At 41.0% G+C, this 17,983-nt stretch overlaps 1 protein-coding gene across 1 annotated transcript; it reads right to left on the bottom strand.

Annotated features, from left to right (window-relative positions):
* Positions 1-1,115: 1,115 nt before the first annotated feature.
* LOC132807695 (deleted in malignant brain tumors 1 protein-like) lies at positions 1,116-11,783 on the bottom strand. Its single transcript, XM_060821728.1, has 10 exons — positions 11,773-11,783; positions 8,923-9,240; positions 8,785-8,841; positions 8,384-8,701; positions 8,224-8,265; positions 7,922-8,041; positions 6,289-6,396; positions 4,411-4,524; positions 3,186-3,308; positions 1,116-1,360 (listed from the first exon to the last, which is right to left on the bottom strand). Exons 1-10 carry the CDS (start codon positions 11,780-11,782, stop codon positions 1,350-1,352), a joined length of 1,221 nt encoding a protein of 406 aa, XP_060677711.1. The 5' UTR covers position 11,783; the 3' UTR covers positions 1,116-1,349.
* Positions 11,784-17,983: the final 6,200 nt, after the last annotated feature.

Here is a 17,983-nt window from a genome sequence, read left to right as displayed (position 1 = left end):
TTGTTTCGAGATGACCATTTCCCTTTACTCGCTGCTTACTCATACACAGCATATCTGTAGAGATGTCTCTTAAACCCAAGACCTCTCATCACTGAAATTGCTGACCTGGGTAAAAAGGACTTCAACTATCCATTCTATCCGTCCTTCCCATCAATGTGCAAACATTTGTCAGGTCGCCCCTAAACCTCTGACCTTCAAGTGACAACAAAACAAGTTTGTTCAATCTCTCCTTGTAGCCAACACCCTCCAAATCAGGCCCTCTGGATAAGTCATGATTTTAGCAGCTCCAGAGCTTCCACATGCGCTCAGCAGTGTGGCGAACAGAAATGGACACAGGAATCCAAATATGCCCCAATTAAAGTTCTACTAAAAGCAATCTGACAAAATATTGCTCTTGGACCGACTTACAATGACAAGAATGCCAGAAGCCATCTTAACCATATCTACCTGCGTTGCCACTTTCAGGCAATTATGATTCTCTACATCAAGATCCCTCTTAGTGTTAATATTTCTAAAGTCTCCACTATCTTCTGAATGCTTCCTTCCTGCAATAAACATTTCAAATAGTCACATTAACACCATTACGTTCGCATTTGCAGTCACAGATACAGTTACGTTATCACAGATAAATACACCCACTCCCACCCATTCACTGACACTTGCACACATTCGGAGAAACATTGAAAACTAAACTCACATTCTCATCCACCAAGACTCATGCACATTCATGCAAACACAAGGAACGTTCACACTCACTATTGACACTCACACATGCTCACGGTGACACTGACGTCTGCAAAGAAACACAGAATCTCAACACAAGAATCAATTCACTGCATTTTTATTGAGAAACAGCAACTCACATTGTACATGATCACTTAGAAAATATTCCTCAGTTCATCGAAAATATCGAGACGAAGGAAGCATTTCGTTCAAGAAGAGTTAGTACAATTATTTGATTCGACATGTTTAAACCCTCCATCATGGGCTATGATAAAGCGAAGCAATTACACATAGAATTCCTCAATATGCTTCTTTGATAAACGACAGGAACGTCGCCCAAATATATACGCAAATAATCCATATAGAAATGAATTAGATGATTAGTACAGGCATTACAATAATCGATGCACTCTTTTCACTTCCCATTTTAAGTCATGATAAATCACAAAGTAGAGGAGACAAAAATAAAGAAGAGAATACAATTATAGTTAGTTCAATACAAAGTAACTGCTGATGAAGTACAATCAAGTGAACCTTATGTTGAGAAATAAAAAGATATCGGAAATGTTACTGGATGGCTTCTCTCAATGTTATATGCTTTAGGACAGTCCATGCCGAAATAGACTCTAACGTTTACCTGAAAAGATAAAGAAAGCAGTTTCAGTCTACTTGAGGTAATATCACCTGTGACCCTATGTACATCATAATAACCTGCCAATCCCCTGCTAACGCTCTCACATCAGGGATTGGAGAAAATATTAGATCTGCATTTGAAATGTCAGATCAATGATGGGTCGTATTTCAAAGAGGACATTTATGTGTGATTCGAACTGCGCAGTCAGCGGGTTAGATGAATTGTTCATGCTAAATTTCTCATTGTGTTAGGTGCATTAGTTGTGGGTAAATACAGGGTAGGGGAATGGGTTACTCTTCGGAGGGTAGACGTGGGCTTGTTGGACCGAATCCCTGTTTCCCATACTGAAGAGAATCTAATCGAATCATTCTTTCTTGGAATTGGAATGAGTGCAGTTCCACAGAGTCATCCTACTTGATGAAGCTGCTCCTTCAACAAGGTTATGCTGTCCTCAGATTTTTTTTTCAGAGAGGTCGTCAAAGACATAGACTCTGAAAAGTCAAAGTTGACACGTTTTATGTTCAGTTTGATTTTGGCTGACAGATATTGCCTCAGGAAACAGCCTTTCGAGTTTTTGAAAATAAAAAGCAACACTTGTTAATGAAAGCAGAGTGGCAAATGCTACCAATTCAGTTTATCTCTGGTTGGTTTTGATTTCATCATGTTAGCTGCTCGATACAAAGAAGCAGACCCAGGCTGGTACACTGTTTCTAACTTTCCTTCCCATAAGACCCTGTCTTTGATTTTTCCTTTTGTGTCAAGGGGTGTTTGAATAGGTTCAGGTATTCTTTGCTCTGTTCTCTTTTGTTTGTGTTTCATTCAGTAGCTTGGTTGGGCGGTGGCAATGGCCGAGTGGTATTATCATTGGACTGTTAATCCCGAAACCCAAGTAATTTGGGGTCCAGGGTTCAAAATCCCCACGGTACTTGGTGAAATTTGAATCCAATAAAAACTACAGTTAGCAATCTCATGATGACCATGAATCCTTTGTCCATTGTCCTAAAAGTCCATCTGGTTCACTACTATCCTTCAGGCAAAGAAACTGCGATACTTATCTGGTCTGGCCTACATGTGACTCCAGACCCATAGCAATGAGGTTAATTCGTAAATGCTCTCTGGACAATTAGGGACGGGCAATAAATGCAGACCTAGCCAGCGACATCCTCGTCCAATTCATGAATAAAGGGGAAAAAGGGTAACCTTTAACTAAATTCTGCTTTGTTTAAAAGTAAGATGTTTGACCAGCAGCATCTCTCCGAGAATATCCACTATATACCTGCTTAAAATAACTCACAAAAGTAGGATCTGGGCAGACTTCTTGAAATGTTTTAAGGTATCTTGCCTGGTCCGTAACACACAACAAAACCAGCTTATTTGATTTAACAAATAAAATCCACAGTGTCTGTTTTCCCAGTGAGCAGCAAGAGCTTCAGCATTTAAAACGTGGACCTCTAAAAATCACACCTTCCTTATTTTAAATCCAGAAACTCGCTGATTCATTGTAAACAGCCCTTTTATTGACTTTCAGTCTCATCAGTGGGTGAGGTTAGAGTCTGCCATTCAATGAGCTGACAAGACGCAGTATCTGCTGAATATCAAAGTATTTCATAAGTTAAAAAAGGTTGATTCTCCATGGTTTTGTAATTTAGATCCTCTCCAGGAACACAACACTTTCTCAGAGACATTTTTTTGAGATAATACTTTGATAATTTTCAATATTGCTAGTAGATTTACAGTAAATTCAATATCGATCTAGATGGAAATGAATGAAGACAGTGTGGACACACAGAGCGGTGGTTAATATGTGAGTAACTGTAATTCAACTCACCGAGTGAACTAAGACCATTCTCAGCATTTGTTAGTACGAAAGATTCATCGGGATCACTGTCCAATTGTGGCTGACCATCCTGAGAGACAATGTCAATGTCTTTGCAACTGCCATGAATTCGATCTTGAGGAAAACGTATGATTATCACTCGTTGCAACACATAACACCAAGAGCACGAAAATGACATTCGTGCTAGAATATGACATTAGTGCTGGAATGTGGAATTCGAGGAGTTATATAGTTCAGAGGAGCTCAGCGCTCGAGGCATGTGCCGAGATCAACAGCAAATTAGGTCTGCTTTGTCTCTAAATTAGAAAGCTAAGCAGAATATTGAAGGTATTAAAACTATCAAAAAAACTAATAGGTAAGGATGAACTATCTGCAATTGTTGTAGATTCTAGATCTCACGGTCATAATGTATGATTTTAAGAGAGGTAGGTCAGGAGGCATCACGAAGAAGAAAGGCTGGGGGGGAATTAGCATTGTCTTTCTCTCAAAGCAGCTGATTCAGATCCAAGGTCAATCCGAAATATGAGACATATTATATTCATTGTCCAACAAAATTAATAAGGGCTATGTGCCAAAGGCAGGTATCTGTATGTGGAAAACACAACAGCCAACCTTGATCTCACTTAACGTCAGAACAGGTTTTGGTGGTTGAATGGCCTGCTCTTGTCCCTCATGTTCCTATTTGTTTCCATCGAGCTGAGGACTCTGAGCGGTTGATGAGGAATTACAAAGCACATATGTGACAGGAAAGTTTTTTTTTCTCTTCAGAAGGTGAGTTCAAAGATCATGGGCATCGATTTCAAGGAAGGGAAGGAAGAATTAGAGGGTTTGAGGAAAATTGCTTTCGCCTGGAAGTTGGTGAGAATCTGCGATTCACTTACCATCAGGGTGTTAGAGGCAAAAGATGCTGGTAATAATTCACAAGTACTCAGTGGTATTGTTGCGAAGTCAGGCCATATATGGCAATGAACCACGTGATCGTATGTGGGATTGGAATAGTTCGGTCGTTTCTTTTACAGGCACGACTCAACGGGCCATGTCTCTATGACTCCAAACCACCAACATTCTTTTTAATTAACATTGCTCATGTAACAGTTATGGGGGCAGCGTCATTCTCAGTCTTGTGAACATTGACAGCTTTATGTTTGGACGCAGAGAGAGAGAGAGAGAGAGAGAAGGACAAAAGTGAACAGACAGAAACTGAACGCATACACACCCGAAATACTGTTGGCGTTCACCTCAAGATTTTCTGATGCCGGATTATTGTCACTCAAGCTATGGTTGGTGCAGAATTCGAAGCGATTGAGCGAATCAGAGGAAGCAAAGTTTACTAAAAACGAAAAGGGAGAGTTATTGTCGGGTTTCAAGTCAAAGTGAAGGCACGACTCATTAGAACTGTAATCAGACAAATTTTCTTTAGCCACGTGGTGGTGGTTCTTTCGAATTCATTAACTCAAAGAGCTGTGGTTGCCATTTTTTTGACTGTAAGAAAGAAGCAATAAATGGGTTCTGCGTGAGTAAATGGGAGTCTGGGAGAATTCAGGAGAAAGGGGTTGAGGAACCTGTTAGCTATGTTCGATAAAAACCGAACTGGAGTGGCCGATTGTCCTGACTTGGCTCCAAAATGGCTTAGTCTATTAGTTTTTGGATTCGTCACTTCTAGTCTTAACTGGACCAATGAATTGGAAAGCATAATCCCTTCATCTTCTCTGTAATAATAACTGGAATATTTTCAGTGCAACCTATTATACAAAAGCATGCAAAGCACAGATTGCAGTGGTTCAATGGAACTTTACTCAACTTCAATATAACTGCACTGACATGCTAGAAACAAACATTTATCCTCACATCAGACAAACATTTTTGGAAACATTATGTTCAATGACTTAATTCTCAATATCCACCATTACGTCAAAATATGTGAGATGGTGAATAGATTGCTTTCAGTCTCCAAACAACCAAAAAAAAATTCCAAAAAAAAGAAAATGTGTTGGTTAGGTGAATTGGCCATGCTAAATTGCCAATAGTGTTAGGTGAATGGGTAAATGTGGGGGAATGGGTCTGGATGGGTTGCGCTTCGGCGGGTCAGTGTGGACTTGTTGGGCCTAAGGGCCTGTTTCCATACTGTAAGTAATCTAATATAATTTTTAAATAATACAAAACCTATTTGCGTGTGATTCGCTTTTAAGTGTTCTTAATCCAGTAACACAATGTGCATTTGTTGAAACTATCAAATGTCACTTGTGCATTTTTGATTATCGTTATATGCCATTCTTTGAGAATGCTTCGATTCATTACTTTCCAGTATTATTCTCGTTTGGAAGCACAGTCAATCATTTCAAATCTGATCATGTAATATTCCTTATTACTTGTATCACCATGATCCTAAGATGAAGATCGAAGTCTCCTGTTGTAACCGAACTTCTATGGACTATCTGATTTGACTCGATCCTCATCAGCACTACCTTTCTCACAGTATCAGTGAAGTAACCAAGTAAAATTGATGACTCTTTTATACCGGTTCAAGTGGGCAATTGATGATTATTTGAATATAAGTTGTATTCAGAGACACTGGCAAACGCAGGCGAATCAGCATCAGATATTCGAATTTGTGCTGACAAACTGGGCCAAGCGACTGCAGGTTGCACTGATGCTACTTTGGTGACTGTCCATATTAATTCGTTAAGAATCCTTCCAAGATGAGATATGTTTAACTGACAGTCATGACTATGATTATATTGTTATTAAGTGAATCGGCGAAAAGACTGATTAGTCACATTTTCAGATACGTGATAGATTCAGTTTGGAATCAGGGTCTAAATGAAAATTGACATTCTGTCCGTATTTAATTATAAATATCTGGAATATTCTTCTTGCCACAATTAAGGACAATGTCAATTATAAAACAACAAATATGTCTGTCAATAAACACAGACAAAGACACATTCCCGATGATAGCTGCTTTCGCACGACGATAGTGATTTTAAAACTAGCCATGTTCAATTTGTTCACGGGTCAATGAAGACTGGAAATTAAAGGGAAGACAAACTTATTCAGTTACGAGTCACTGCGGGATCAGGAATGCATACAGTACCGTCTTCATGTTTCTCAGAAGGCTTCTTGTCACGGGAAATGTCCTCAATTTCTGCATAAATTCCTTGATACAAACCAAGACTGGAGACTTTGCCACGCGTGTAACGGTCTGTTGAAGGAGGGATAGGCAGGTCAGCATTAGGAGCTGGACTCACGCAACAAGCGGGACTTTATTTCTGGAGCAATGTTAGAACAAAACCCTAGTAGTTCGTGAAATGCAGTACGACAAAGTCTTAGCACAGGAGTGTTAGATTATTGAGGGTAGCACAAATTTGGCCAAGCAAGTGAACAGGCCATGATTCATAGTCATTTCTCATTGTTATACAAAACCTTTTTATCTTGATTGGTGAGTGTGAAATGTTGCTTTTTGGGATGTACATAGTCCGTTCTGTTCGAATCACGAACGACCACTTCTAGATGCAACTACTTATTCAAAAAATTATCAGCTCACAGCAAAATGGTGACAGTCCGAACCTAAACTACTTCACACAATGATAAGGAAAAAATGTTCCTTTTTTATAAGTCATCGACAAAAGAAAAAAGCCTTGATGACTGTGAGGCAGTTACACATCAATGTTCAAGATGACAGACCTGAAAAAAAGCATCGAATGCTACGATGTTTTTCGAATTTGAATATTGTAAACGAGACAATTATCTCGTTGTTAATATTAGTTAAATGCAAAAACGTGAGGCACATGAAATATGGAGAAGATTATTGCTATTTATAGCCAGAAAAGCCGTTTACACCTTCGATGGCCGGATGTAACCTGAATTCAAGATAATGTAAAACATGCAGAAACTAAAGTGTTATATAATTTGTCGAAGAAAATTCCTGCAGATGCTGCAATCTGTAGTGAGAACAGCAAATGCTGTAGATCACACTGGTCAGACATCATCCATGGAGAGACAGCAAGCTAGATGACTCTTCAGCAGAGCTGCACGGACATTTTTTGACCCGTTGTGAACTCCAGCATTTGTCATTTTCAATACATTACAAAACTTGTGTTGATCGCCATCCCCATCCCTGTGGAAGACAAATTCTTGAAATCAGTCTCAAATGTGAACAGGTGTCTCAAGGGCACCCAGTCAAATGATGACTGAGAAGTGCATTTAATCCTTTTTGCTGATCTTAAATTCTGGCATCAACACCATGAAAGTGAGGAACTGTAAAGAAAAACTAACTGAGGAATAACTAATTAGCGGCAGAGGGCCAACGTTTCAATAAAATTAAAGGCACATTGTTATATTTAATAACGTCTTCTGGAGTGCCATGTGCAGATTAAATAAATATAAGAGATATTGAGTCTTTACGTTTCTTGCTCGTTAGTAATGATTTGGGGCAAAAATTGTGTTGTAGGCTAACTCTGTTGGTCTCTACAGGTATTGAGGGACCAATGTGTATTTCACGCATTTCTGATATTCTTTTAAGTCCTATTTGCAGTAGTTTAGTGTTCTTTCTTTGCATCAATTTAAATGAGGCGTTTCAAGAGGAAAGAAAAAGCCAGAAACGGTCTCACAGTCATCACCATCAAAGCGAAGTGATGTAAAAGTGTAACAGCAATCTACAACTCCGACATATCATGAAAAAAGAGCAAAGGTGCAGTGTTAGCTCAGTCGGGAAATGTGAGGCTCACCTTTCATTTGAAATTTTCTCCACGTTACAACGAGCATTACAACGATTAACTCAGAGATTAATAGGAATCCCAAAGTTAAGCAGATGACGACTGGTATGGAAATAGATGCACTTGCCTGTCCTTCAAGAAAAGATTACAGAAAGATTTAGCGGAGTTACCATCTGCTTTGTATGACTGCATTGAGTCCACACATCAGAAAATACTGACCTAACAGTTAAAATCGCGAAAATGCTATGACTATCAATGCCATTAGGCAGGAGCTTTACAACAAAAATATTAATGAAATTATCAATCATAAATACCAGCAGGTGGAGGCGAAGGAGATGTCATCAATAAATCCGGTCCTGTGGAAGACATGTACAAATATTCGTGAATTTGATATTTTATTCAGGAGGACAAATGCCAGCACTAGATTGAAAAATTAATGATGAGCGATTGGGGAAAAGTTCGCATCATGCTTACCAGAACAGATCACACTGGCAATTTCCTTGTGATTGCACTCGCTTTGCATTGGTTCCTGGGAGAGACAGTCGTATAGGGAGGATTCGCTTCCCTTACACTTCACATCATTCTGCCAGGTAACGCCTTTACCCTGAGAAACAGTGGGCCCTCCTCGGGCCGATACGGCAAAGCCACATCCCAGCTGTCTGCAGACAACATTGGCATCAGTTTTATCCCAGGAATCACCACACAACGTGCCCCAGCCTTTATCGCACAGGATTTCCACTCTCCCAGAACAGTTGCTGCTTCCTCCAACCAGGCTCACGTTGTGTTGCGAAACTGTGATGAAGAACTGGTTATTACTGAAAGCACGACAAAACAAAAACGCCATTCCGAGATTTGACACGTTCATGAGTACGCACCTGCTTGCTGATGGCAAGAATTTGAATTGAGGGACTGCTCCTTTCTTGCATTGGTCTCTGTGAAGAGGAGGAACATGTTGACTCAATTGGAAATCAGTTTTTGAAATGACAACCGAAATTTGAGACTTCTTGTTTTACCTGAACAAACTACACCTGCATCTTCCCTGTGTTCGCAGTTGTGTTGACCCCACGGATTTCTCTTACATTGCCACAGGGTTGGCTCGTGTGACAGGCACTCCACGTCATCGAGCCAAATAGGTCCAGTTCCTGCTCCGAATAACTCAGTGTAATAATCAATGGACAGGAGAGCACCGCACTGCAACTGTTTACAAATCACTTCCCCATCGTGGAAATCCAGACTTTCGGAACACACCGTTCCCCAGGCCTCATCGTAGAACACTTCCACTCTCCCCTCACACCGATGCTTTCCATTCACCAGCCGCATCTCATTGTGATCTGTTTTATAATAACAGACAGCCATATTGACAGATAGTTTATGACATCAGTACATAACAATGACTGTCTTCTAATATGCAACTCAAGTGTCATAAATTAACATAGTACACGAGGAAACTTATTATACGTTTGGATGAAGTTCAAGACACGTAAACTAGAAGCAAGGCAGAAGATGCATTGTTCGTGGAATTGGAAAAGACGCTGAACAATGTGCTAGTAGAATCTTGATACGATTGATCATGCAAAATTGTGGAGATAACTAATTGACAGTAAACCGAAGGTCTTTGGCTGAAGTAGATTATCAGATTACAGAAGAGGGGAAGTGATCTGCTGAAACTCGGACAGGTCTCGTGGCTATGTCATATTGCAGAAAAAAATTTGGATTTGCTAACCCATGCCAATTCCAAACATTCTGATTGGCAACAAATTATGGACTATGGTTACGTTTCAGGAAGATCACGAAAAAGACAAATACATCGTAATAAATGGGCAGGATGGGTGTTCAATGTGTGACGGAATTTCAGATTTAGATTACTTACAGTGTGGAAACAGGCCCTTCTGCCCAACAAATCCACACCGATCCGCCGAAGCGCAATTCACTCAGACCTATTCCCCTACATTTACCACATTCACCTAACACTATGGGCAATTTACCATCGCCAATTCACCTGCACATCTTTGGATTGTGGGAAGAATCTGGAGCTCACGGAGCAAACACACGCAGACACGGGGAGAATGTGCAAACTCCACACAGAGAGTCGCCTGAGGCGGGAACTGAATCTGGGTCTCTGGTGCTGTGACACAGCAATGCTCGCCACTGTGCAGCCCACTTTAATTCTGTTAAGTGTAATGTGGTGAAATCTGACAGAAATTAGGAAGAGAACAGACACTCGTTGCAATAAGGAATCCTTCTGAGTTTTAGCCTCAGAGAGACCAAGAGAGACACAGAAGGGAATCAGATTACCAGCGGTTGGGTACAACACTTGAGATCATAAGTAATAATCTTTTACAGCTAAATACTTCCAGACATTCTGAAAAATATTCACTCCACCCAAATTTGTGCCCATGGCCCATCAATAACACATTTGAACCTTATGATGACATACTAAATGGAGAACTATACGCATGGAAATACTGTATATTACTAGTAGGGTCAGAGAGTCACAGAGGTGTGCAGCAATAGAAACAGACCTCCGGTCCAACTCGTCTAGGGCAACCTGTTATTCTTACCTAATCTAGTCCCATTTGCCAAAACTCCGCCATATCCCTTGAAAACGTTCCTATTCATATACCCATCCTGACGTTCTTTTTTTAAGTGCCTCCAACACTCCCTTTGGCAGCACATTTCATTCATGTATCTCTGTGAAATCGTTGTCCTCTGGGTTCCTTATATATCTTTCCCCCTCACACTTAACTGTACTCCCTAACCCCATGGAAAATCCCACCCATGCCCCTAATGGTTTTAAGAATCCTTTACAAAGTCACTCTTCATCCTCCAACGCTTCAGAGAAAGCAGTCGGAACCTATTATTCCCCTCTCATTAGCTCATTCTTCTAACTTTGCCAACATCCTTGTTAATCTTTTCTGAATTCTTTCAACTTCTTCACATCCTATCATAGGTAGGAGATCAAAATTAAATGCAATATTCCAAACGTGGCCGATCCAATGTCATGTGCAGTCACAATATGGCCTCCCAACTCCTACCGTCAATGCACTGACCAACTGAAGGAATTCGTACCAAACGTCTTCCTCTCTATCCTATCTACGTGTGACTTTTCTTTCAAGGAACTGTAAACCTATGCCCTAAGGTTTCTTTGTTTCGCAACACTCGCCAGAATCTTACCACAAACTGTGTAAGTCATGTCTGATTTGTTTTTTTCCAAAATACAGAAGCTCACATCTATCTGAATTAAAATCCAGCTGCCAATCTGCAGCCCATTGGCAACGTGATCAAGATCCCATTGTAATCTGAGGTAACCCGCTCTGCTGTCCACTACAACTCAATTTTGGTGTCACCTGCAAACTTGCTAACTATGCCTCTTATGTGCATTTTTGTAAATGACACAACGTAGTGGACGCAACATTGATCTTAATGGCACTTCGCTGGTCACAGGCCTCCAATTTGAAAAGCAACATTCCACCACAACCCTCTGTCTTCTACCTTCGAGCCAGTTCTGCATCCAAATGGCTAGTTCTCCTTGTATTTTATGAGATCTAACCTGGTTAACCAAACACCCATGGGAAACCTTATTGAACACCACACAGAAATCGATTAAGATCACGTCTACCGCTTTGCCCTGATCAATCCTGTTTGTTACTTCTTCAACAAACTCAATCAATTTCGTGGGACATCAGTTACCATGCACAAAGCCATGCTGACTGTCCCTAATGAGTTCTTGCCTTCCAAAATACGTGTAAATCCCCTTTCTCAGGCTCACCGGTCTCTACTTTCCTGGCTTTTCCTTACCACCTTTCTTAAATAGCTTTGTTGATGTCATTGTATGACACGAACAACACGGAGAGTGTCCTCACCTGAGCACATTATTCTTACGTCCTCTTTATGAGAACAGTCATCTTGTTGACCGAAAGGTGCTGAAGGGCATTCCCAGAGAAATGATTCCTTTCCAGAACAGTTCATGTCTTTCAACCAAACTGGCCCTGTGCCCGGCCCGCAGGAGGAAGGAAGGGCCCTTTCCAGTACACCTCCGCAATCCAGTTGTTTACAAACCACTTCAGCGTCTCTCACATCCCAGGAGTCATCACAAACTGATCCCCATGTTCCATTGTAGTAAATTTCCAATCGACCAGCACAACGAGTTCCTCCATCTGACAGCCTTAATTGAATGTGTTCTGTTCGACAATAACACAGATGATTATAATTTCAATACCCATTCTCTTCTTCCCAGCATATTGTACTGAATCAGTTCAAGCGAGATGTACGTTTTCTTGTGAGATGGAATAAAACCCCGAAACAGAATATCTGACAGCATTAATATTTAACCAATCCTTTATCTGTGAAGCATCTTCTCACCTGAACAGAGGATGCCAACGCCACCGCTGTCAGTGACAGACGAGTTCAAAGGGTTGGAGATGCTGCAGTGCCGGAGCTGTGATTCCTGTCCATGACACTGGATACTATGCACCCACGGACGTTCATCACTCACCCCGTAGTTTGAAGAGTTATGCATTTCTAAGGCATAACCGCATCCCAGCTGCCTGCACACAACATGAGCAGCATTCAGATCCCACAGGGTGTCCTGCACTCTGCCCCAGCTTCCCTTGTAGTAAACCTCAACTTGACCATCACAGCGGTTTCTCCCATTCACCAGTCTTGGTGACCAACTTTCATCTGAAACATGAGATTAATTTAGAACAGTCATGAAACTGCATCCGGGACATTCGAGAAATAACAATCAAAGGAAAATTTATGATGTTGAAAAAATCATTGCTGATGGCGTCTCCAACAGTTTTGCAGAAAGTTGCAGTTATTGTCATCACCTTTCCTTCCCAAACAACTGGGAAAGGTCTGGAGAAGCAGGTCCTGTAAGTCTGAAGTGATGGGGAAATGAAATGGCCAGTGAAAGTTCCAGTGTGGTTGTTGGGAAGTCATGCAATGAAATTCAGAAGCAGGGAATTGAAATGCCCCCTGATTATTCCCAATAAATCTCTGCAGACTGGCTATATTTTTGCCACAGGAAACATTAGTGAGAATTCCACGTAATGCTCTCAACTTCTTTGTTTTTGTTATGTCTGTTCTGATGTTGCAAACTTCCCCCAAAATGCTGCAATGTGTCAGAGCATTTGTCGCTCGGATTCCCTCACCACCTCAGAAGCAGTCATAGAATGTTCTCAAGGAATCCAGTGAGTCTGGAAACATCTTTGGAGAGAGAGAGAGATTTAAAGTTTGAAGGATGGTCTAGATACACGCAAGGATGAAGATAATTGATTGTTGTCGCAGATGGTATTTGTGAAAGCTTAAGAATTTTGGAAAAAGTGTGGATTTAAACACATTAAGGTCGAAAAAGAACCACTGTGATACCTCAGAACATCATTGTGCCAAATAAAGCACGGCACTTTGATTACTAAAACGATGCAATGTGAGGTTTAGAAAAACTGTTTTTTTTTTCGTTTTGAATGGTAGCTTTTGGTGTTCAAAGTAAGTGAATAATCTCGGCATGAAATGTGTTCTTAGTAACGGTGACATGGAACCCAACATCAATTGTCCAAAAAATCCAACTGGATAATCATTTTCCTTCAGGGAGGATATCTGCCAGACTTACCAGACACACCCGAGCAGATGACATTGGCGACATTTCCCTGGGAACAGTTGAACCTCACCCCCGGTGAGATTGGACAGTCCCACAATCGTCTTGCGTTTCCATGGCAATTGTACTTTTCCATCCACAGTGTTCCGGCTCCCCTCCCAAATCGATCATCACTGGGGATCGACTTGACTGTCCCACATTGAAGGTGCTCACAGACTACTCTGGCGGTTCGTGAGTCAAAGTAATCACCACACAGCGTTCCCCACTGCTCTCCATGCAGGACCTCCACTCTCCCAGAGCATCTGTTCTCCCCACCAACCAACCGAGGTCCATGGTTTCCTGTTTTGGAGCGAATAAATATACAGATGTTTCCTAATTACTGTTATACCAGGCACTGGTGCAAGATACAATCGAGAAAATAAACAGTACCTTATCAATCACAGTTCAGTAGATGAACATCACAGATACAATCCTTCAAATTTGCGTTTGCTTCGTGAACCTGCTTGGAACAGTCACAGCGAAAAGACCTTCCTAAAACAGTGATTATGATGTACTATGGAGGATCCTGGATCGAGTAAGAATGAGAATGTATCGGTGTAATTGTAGCAGTCTATGGTTATGTCGCAAGTGTGCTGTATTTGGTCACGTTTGCTCACGATGGAGATTGCCATTCAGTGTGATTCAGTGAAGGTTAAATCGCCACAGCTCCAATTATCATGTGGCCTCACTCTCTTTACAGAGTGATTTAAATTGATGGTCAATCATTTAAATAGTGCAGAAGCAGAGTCGTTATGGTGATTGTTGCTCAGTTGTCTTTCGATTGATAAAAAACAAAGCATCGTGTACAAATCTTTTTCAGGGCAGATAGAGCTAAAGACAATCTATTGGCTTGTCAAAAAGGTATTTGAATGATTTTCACTTTAATATATCTACATTGACGCATGCTTAATATTATCAGAAATGATCGACTTTTAGACAATCAAAACAATAAATTATGTTGGGTGCAGACTGTTTACAAACTCCAAAAAATCTCTTTTCTCAATACAATTATAAAACTTCTGAACCATTTTCATTCCCAATACTTGTGTGTCTATTTTACCACATTATAATTCGTGCATGGCAGAACGGGAAGCCAGGAGGATTAGTTTAGATTTGTCACTTTTACATCAATTCCCCCAATTCCAGCCCCACCATTTTAACAAACATTAAATCAAAGTGTGTCTTTCTTTTGACATTGTATCGATACTCACCAGAACATATCAGGGTGACATTGTTGCGAAAACTGCAGTCCTCGTAAGTGTCTGAAGACCGAGGGCACTTCCACAGCTGAGTCTCATTGCCCGTACATTTAAAGACCGTAGTACCCATGAGTTCAGTACTGCCTGCAGAATGAGCAGAGCTCGAAAGAGACACGGCCACTCCACAATGAAGCTGCGCACAGACCACATCGGCGTTTTTCAAATCCCAGTCCAGACCACACACTGTTTTCCAGGTGTCACCAAACTGGACCTCCAGTCCGCCGAAACATTTGGAACTTCCTTGGACCAACCTCGGAGTGACGTGGTCTGAAAAGAAAAGCATTGAATCAGAAAAACGTTCAAACAATACGAACTCAGGTTATTGAATGATGAACTTACATTTGAGTAATAGCAGATCTGGCACATTCGGATATAAGTTGTTCCATCAATCTGTGTGGCTTTGTAGCCCTGTCGATCCCATTCATGTTCATTCCCCAGAATCCTGACCCTCAGCTGTTTGAGTTAACGTGACTTCCAGCCAGCAAATAAGCGATACAAAGTGATTGTGACATCCAACACAATGTTGAATCTCATTAAACATTGATTTGTAAGTCTGATAGTGCCAGCGATGCAGCTCTCTCAATGTGGCTTTAAGTGACATCACAATGGACACATGTCCTGCCCCTTCACCAGAGTGGAAATGGTAACAGGTACTTACCTCTCCCATTGCCTTCAAGTATTCTATCGTTTAAATAACGACACCGAATAAATCAGTGATTCTGTTATTTTGATGTTAATAAGTATTGGACAGTTATCATATCCTTTTCTGCTTGCACACAGCCCCGGAATTTGAAACAATCGCACAGAAACGACAATAGATTTTTACCTGAACAGACGACACCAGCATCATTGCTGTGTGACCAGGAGCGGTGATACCATGCCCATGATTGACACTCCTTCAGAGCGCGCTCGGTCCCTCTACACTCAACATGCCAGGTCACAATGGGTCCGGATCCTTGTCCAAAGTGAGCCCCGCCCGGGGCAGAGACCGCGGTCCCACAGTCCAGCTCCCGACACACAACTGCAGCATCTGGCATGTCCCAAAGATCATGATCGACTGTCCCCCACTGTCCCCTGTAGTGAATCTCCACTCGGCCAGCGCAAGAACTGCCCCCATTCTCAAGTCTCAGCCTCACTGTCTCTGTAAAATATCGAAATGGTAACCAAAGTGAACAATGCGCAATTGTGTAAGCTCTATATTGCAGACCGCATTCGAGGCTCACAATGCAATGGGAGTGAGGTCACGGTAAAAGTACACACAATCGCAATATAACTGAGGATATCTATTGTAGATGGTGAAAGGCAAAGATCATTGTTTTCAAAAAAAGCTCACACGCAAAGAGGATCAGGCAAATGATTCCATGAGAAGGTTTGTATTACTCATGCATGAAATGTGGGCGCACTGAATGGCGAATAAACACCACTCATCCGCCCTGAGAATATCTGAAACTGAAATGTACTTCCATTTGTCACAGGCCAAAATATTGTAGGATGTATGGTCATGTGAGCATGATGTCACTGTGCAATAGTGAATGAAATCGTTTATATACATTGCCAAAAGCAGCACTGTGTGTGCAGATGAATCTTCATAGTATCTCCATGTATTGTCTTTCAGTCTGAGAAAGGCAGTGTGCATTGGAACAGCTTCTTTTACACCCTCCTCCCCCGACGAAACCTGAAATGAGAGACCTTAAGAAGTATTGCAACCACCACCCTTTCTGTTATGAACCGGCAGCTGATTGACGATTGAGCATTAGCACATGCTGTTTATCACCACCACTTTGTATTTGAGCAGAAACATCAGAATATAGGGATTCCAATCCCTGGAAAAATAACATGCAATTACCTGCACTGTTGGCCTGGGTATCGACAAATCTGTCTGAAATAGAGAGAAGGGAATTAAAGTGTTAAAAATCAATCCAAAGTTAAAGAATAAAGAAAACAGATGCAACAGCTTCGGGCAATAATTATCATTACTTTGCGAAATAAATTTATTTGAAAAAAGGGTGATTCGCACATGAAATGAGTTGCCAGTGGAAATGGTTGTGGCAGATATGTAAATAACATTTTTAAGGCATTACACAAATGTTTGGATAGAAAATGTTGAGAAAGACATGGGCAGCATGTAGGGAAATGGAGTTAGTGTGGGCGGACATTTTGGTCGGAATGGAACATATTATTCGGAAGGGCCTGTCTCCGTGATATGACTCTATGAGTGTGTGATAGTTGGAAATTTGACATCCTGTTTTCATGCAATACCGACAACACAGGAAATATATTTACAGCAGGGATCAAATATTGTCATTTTTTCAGCTAAATTTATCTGAATTGTCTCCACACAGAGAGACACACTGCCAACCCAATGACATTTCTGTTTGTTACTGCACTGCCGACTTACTCAACATTGCGATGATTCCCATAGACAGCAGTAATGCTCTCCAGTGACCAAAGCAAGGTGCCCCCATCAAAAAATTTCAGGAGTTTAGATATTTATTCGATTAGCAATGCTGAAATAAACATTGACTAAGAATGCTTAGTCAGCAACTAAGTGCCGAAAGCATGTCCTTTTTGTAAGTGCTGTATTGCCATCTTTAAAATTCGGCTTTATCCTATTCTCCTATTTCCATGGCGGCAACATTACAAGATTCAGTCATCGACAATATCCAGCAGGAAATCTACTTTCCGCCAATTCCAGAACATAAGGCTCTATGATGGATCGCAAGAAACAGTTGAAAAATGTAACTAGCAACAAACCACTTTTCAGAACAAAAGAGGGCGAGCATGCTGTCCAAGTGTCATTGGGAACCTCTTTGTGCAAACTGCTAAATTTATTCCATTACCTTTCCTTATTACTCAAAAATTGTCGTCGTCAATATCTTTTACCCACGGTCTTCTGCACTGGGGACAGGATGGTGAGGAACATGTATTGGACTTTTTTTGGAGAAAATGATTAGGAGTTTACTGCACTTGCCCTGTTAATGATGTTCATTAATTATATATTTTGTTCCTCTCCCAAGCAGAAAAAGGAAATCAAGCGTTTGTCCAATTTTAATGAAGTTAAAATTTCTTATTTTACACACGGTCTTCTGCACTGGGGACAGGATGGTGATGAACATGTATTGTACTTTTCTTAAGTAAATGATCAGGAGTTTACTGAACTTGCCCCGTTAATGATGTTCA

The sequence above is a fragment of the Hemiscyllium ocellatum genome (assembly GCF_020745735.1).
Source record: "Hemiscyllium ocellatum isolate sHemOce1 chromosome 27 unlocalized genomic scaffold, sHemOce1.pat.X.cur. SUPER_27_unloc_2, whole genome shotgun sequence".
NCBI lineage: Eukaryota > Metazoa > Chordata > Chondrichthyes > Orectolobiformes > Hemiscylliidae > Hemiscyllium > Hemiscyllium ocellatum.
Note: the sequence above shows the minus strand (reverse complement) of the source record. Positions and strands in the feature narration are given on the sequence as shown.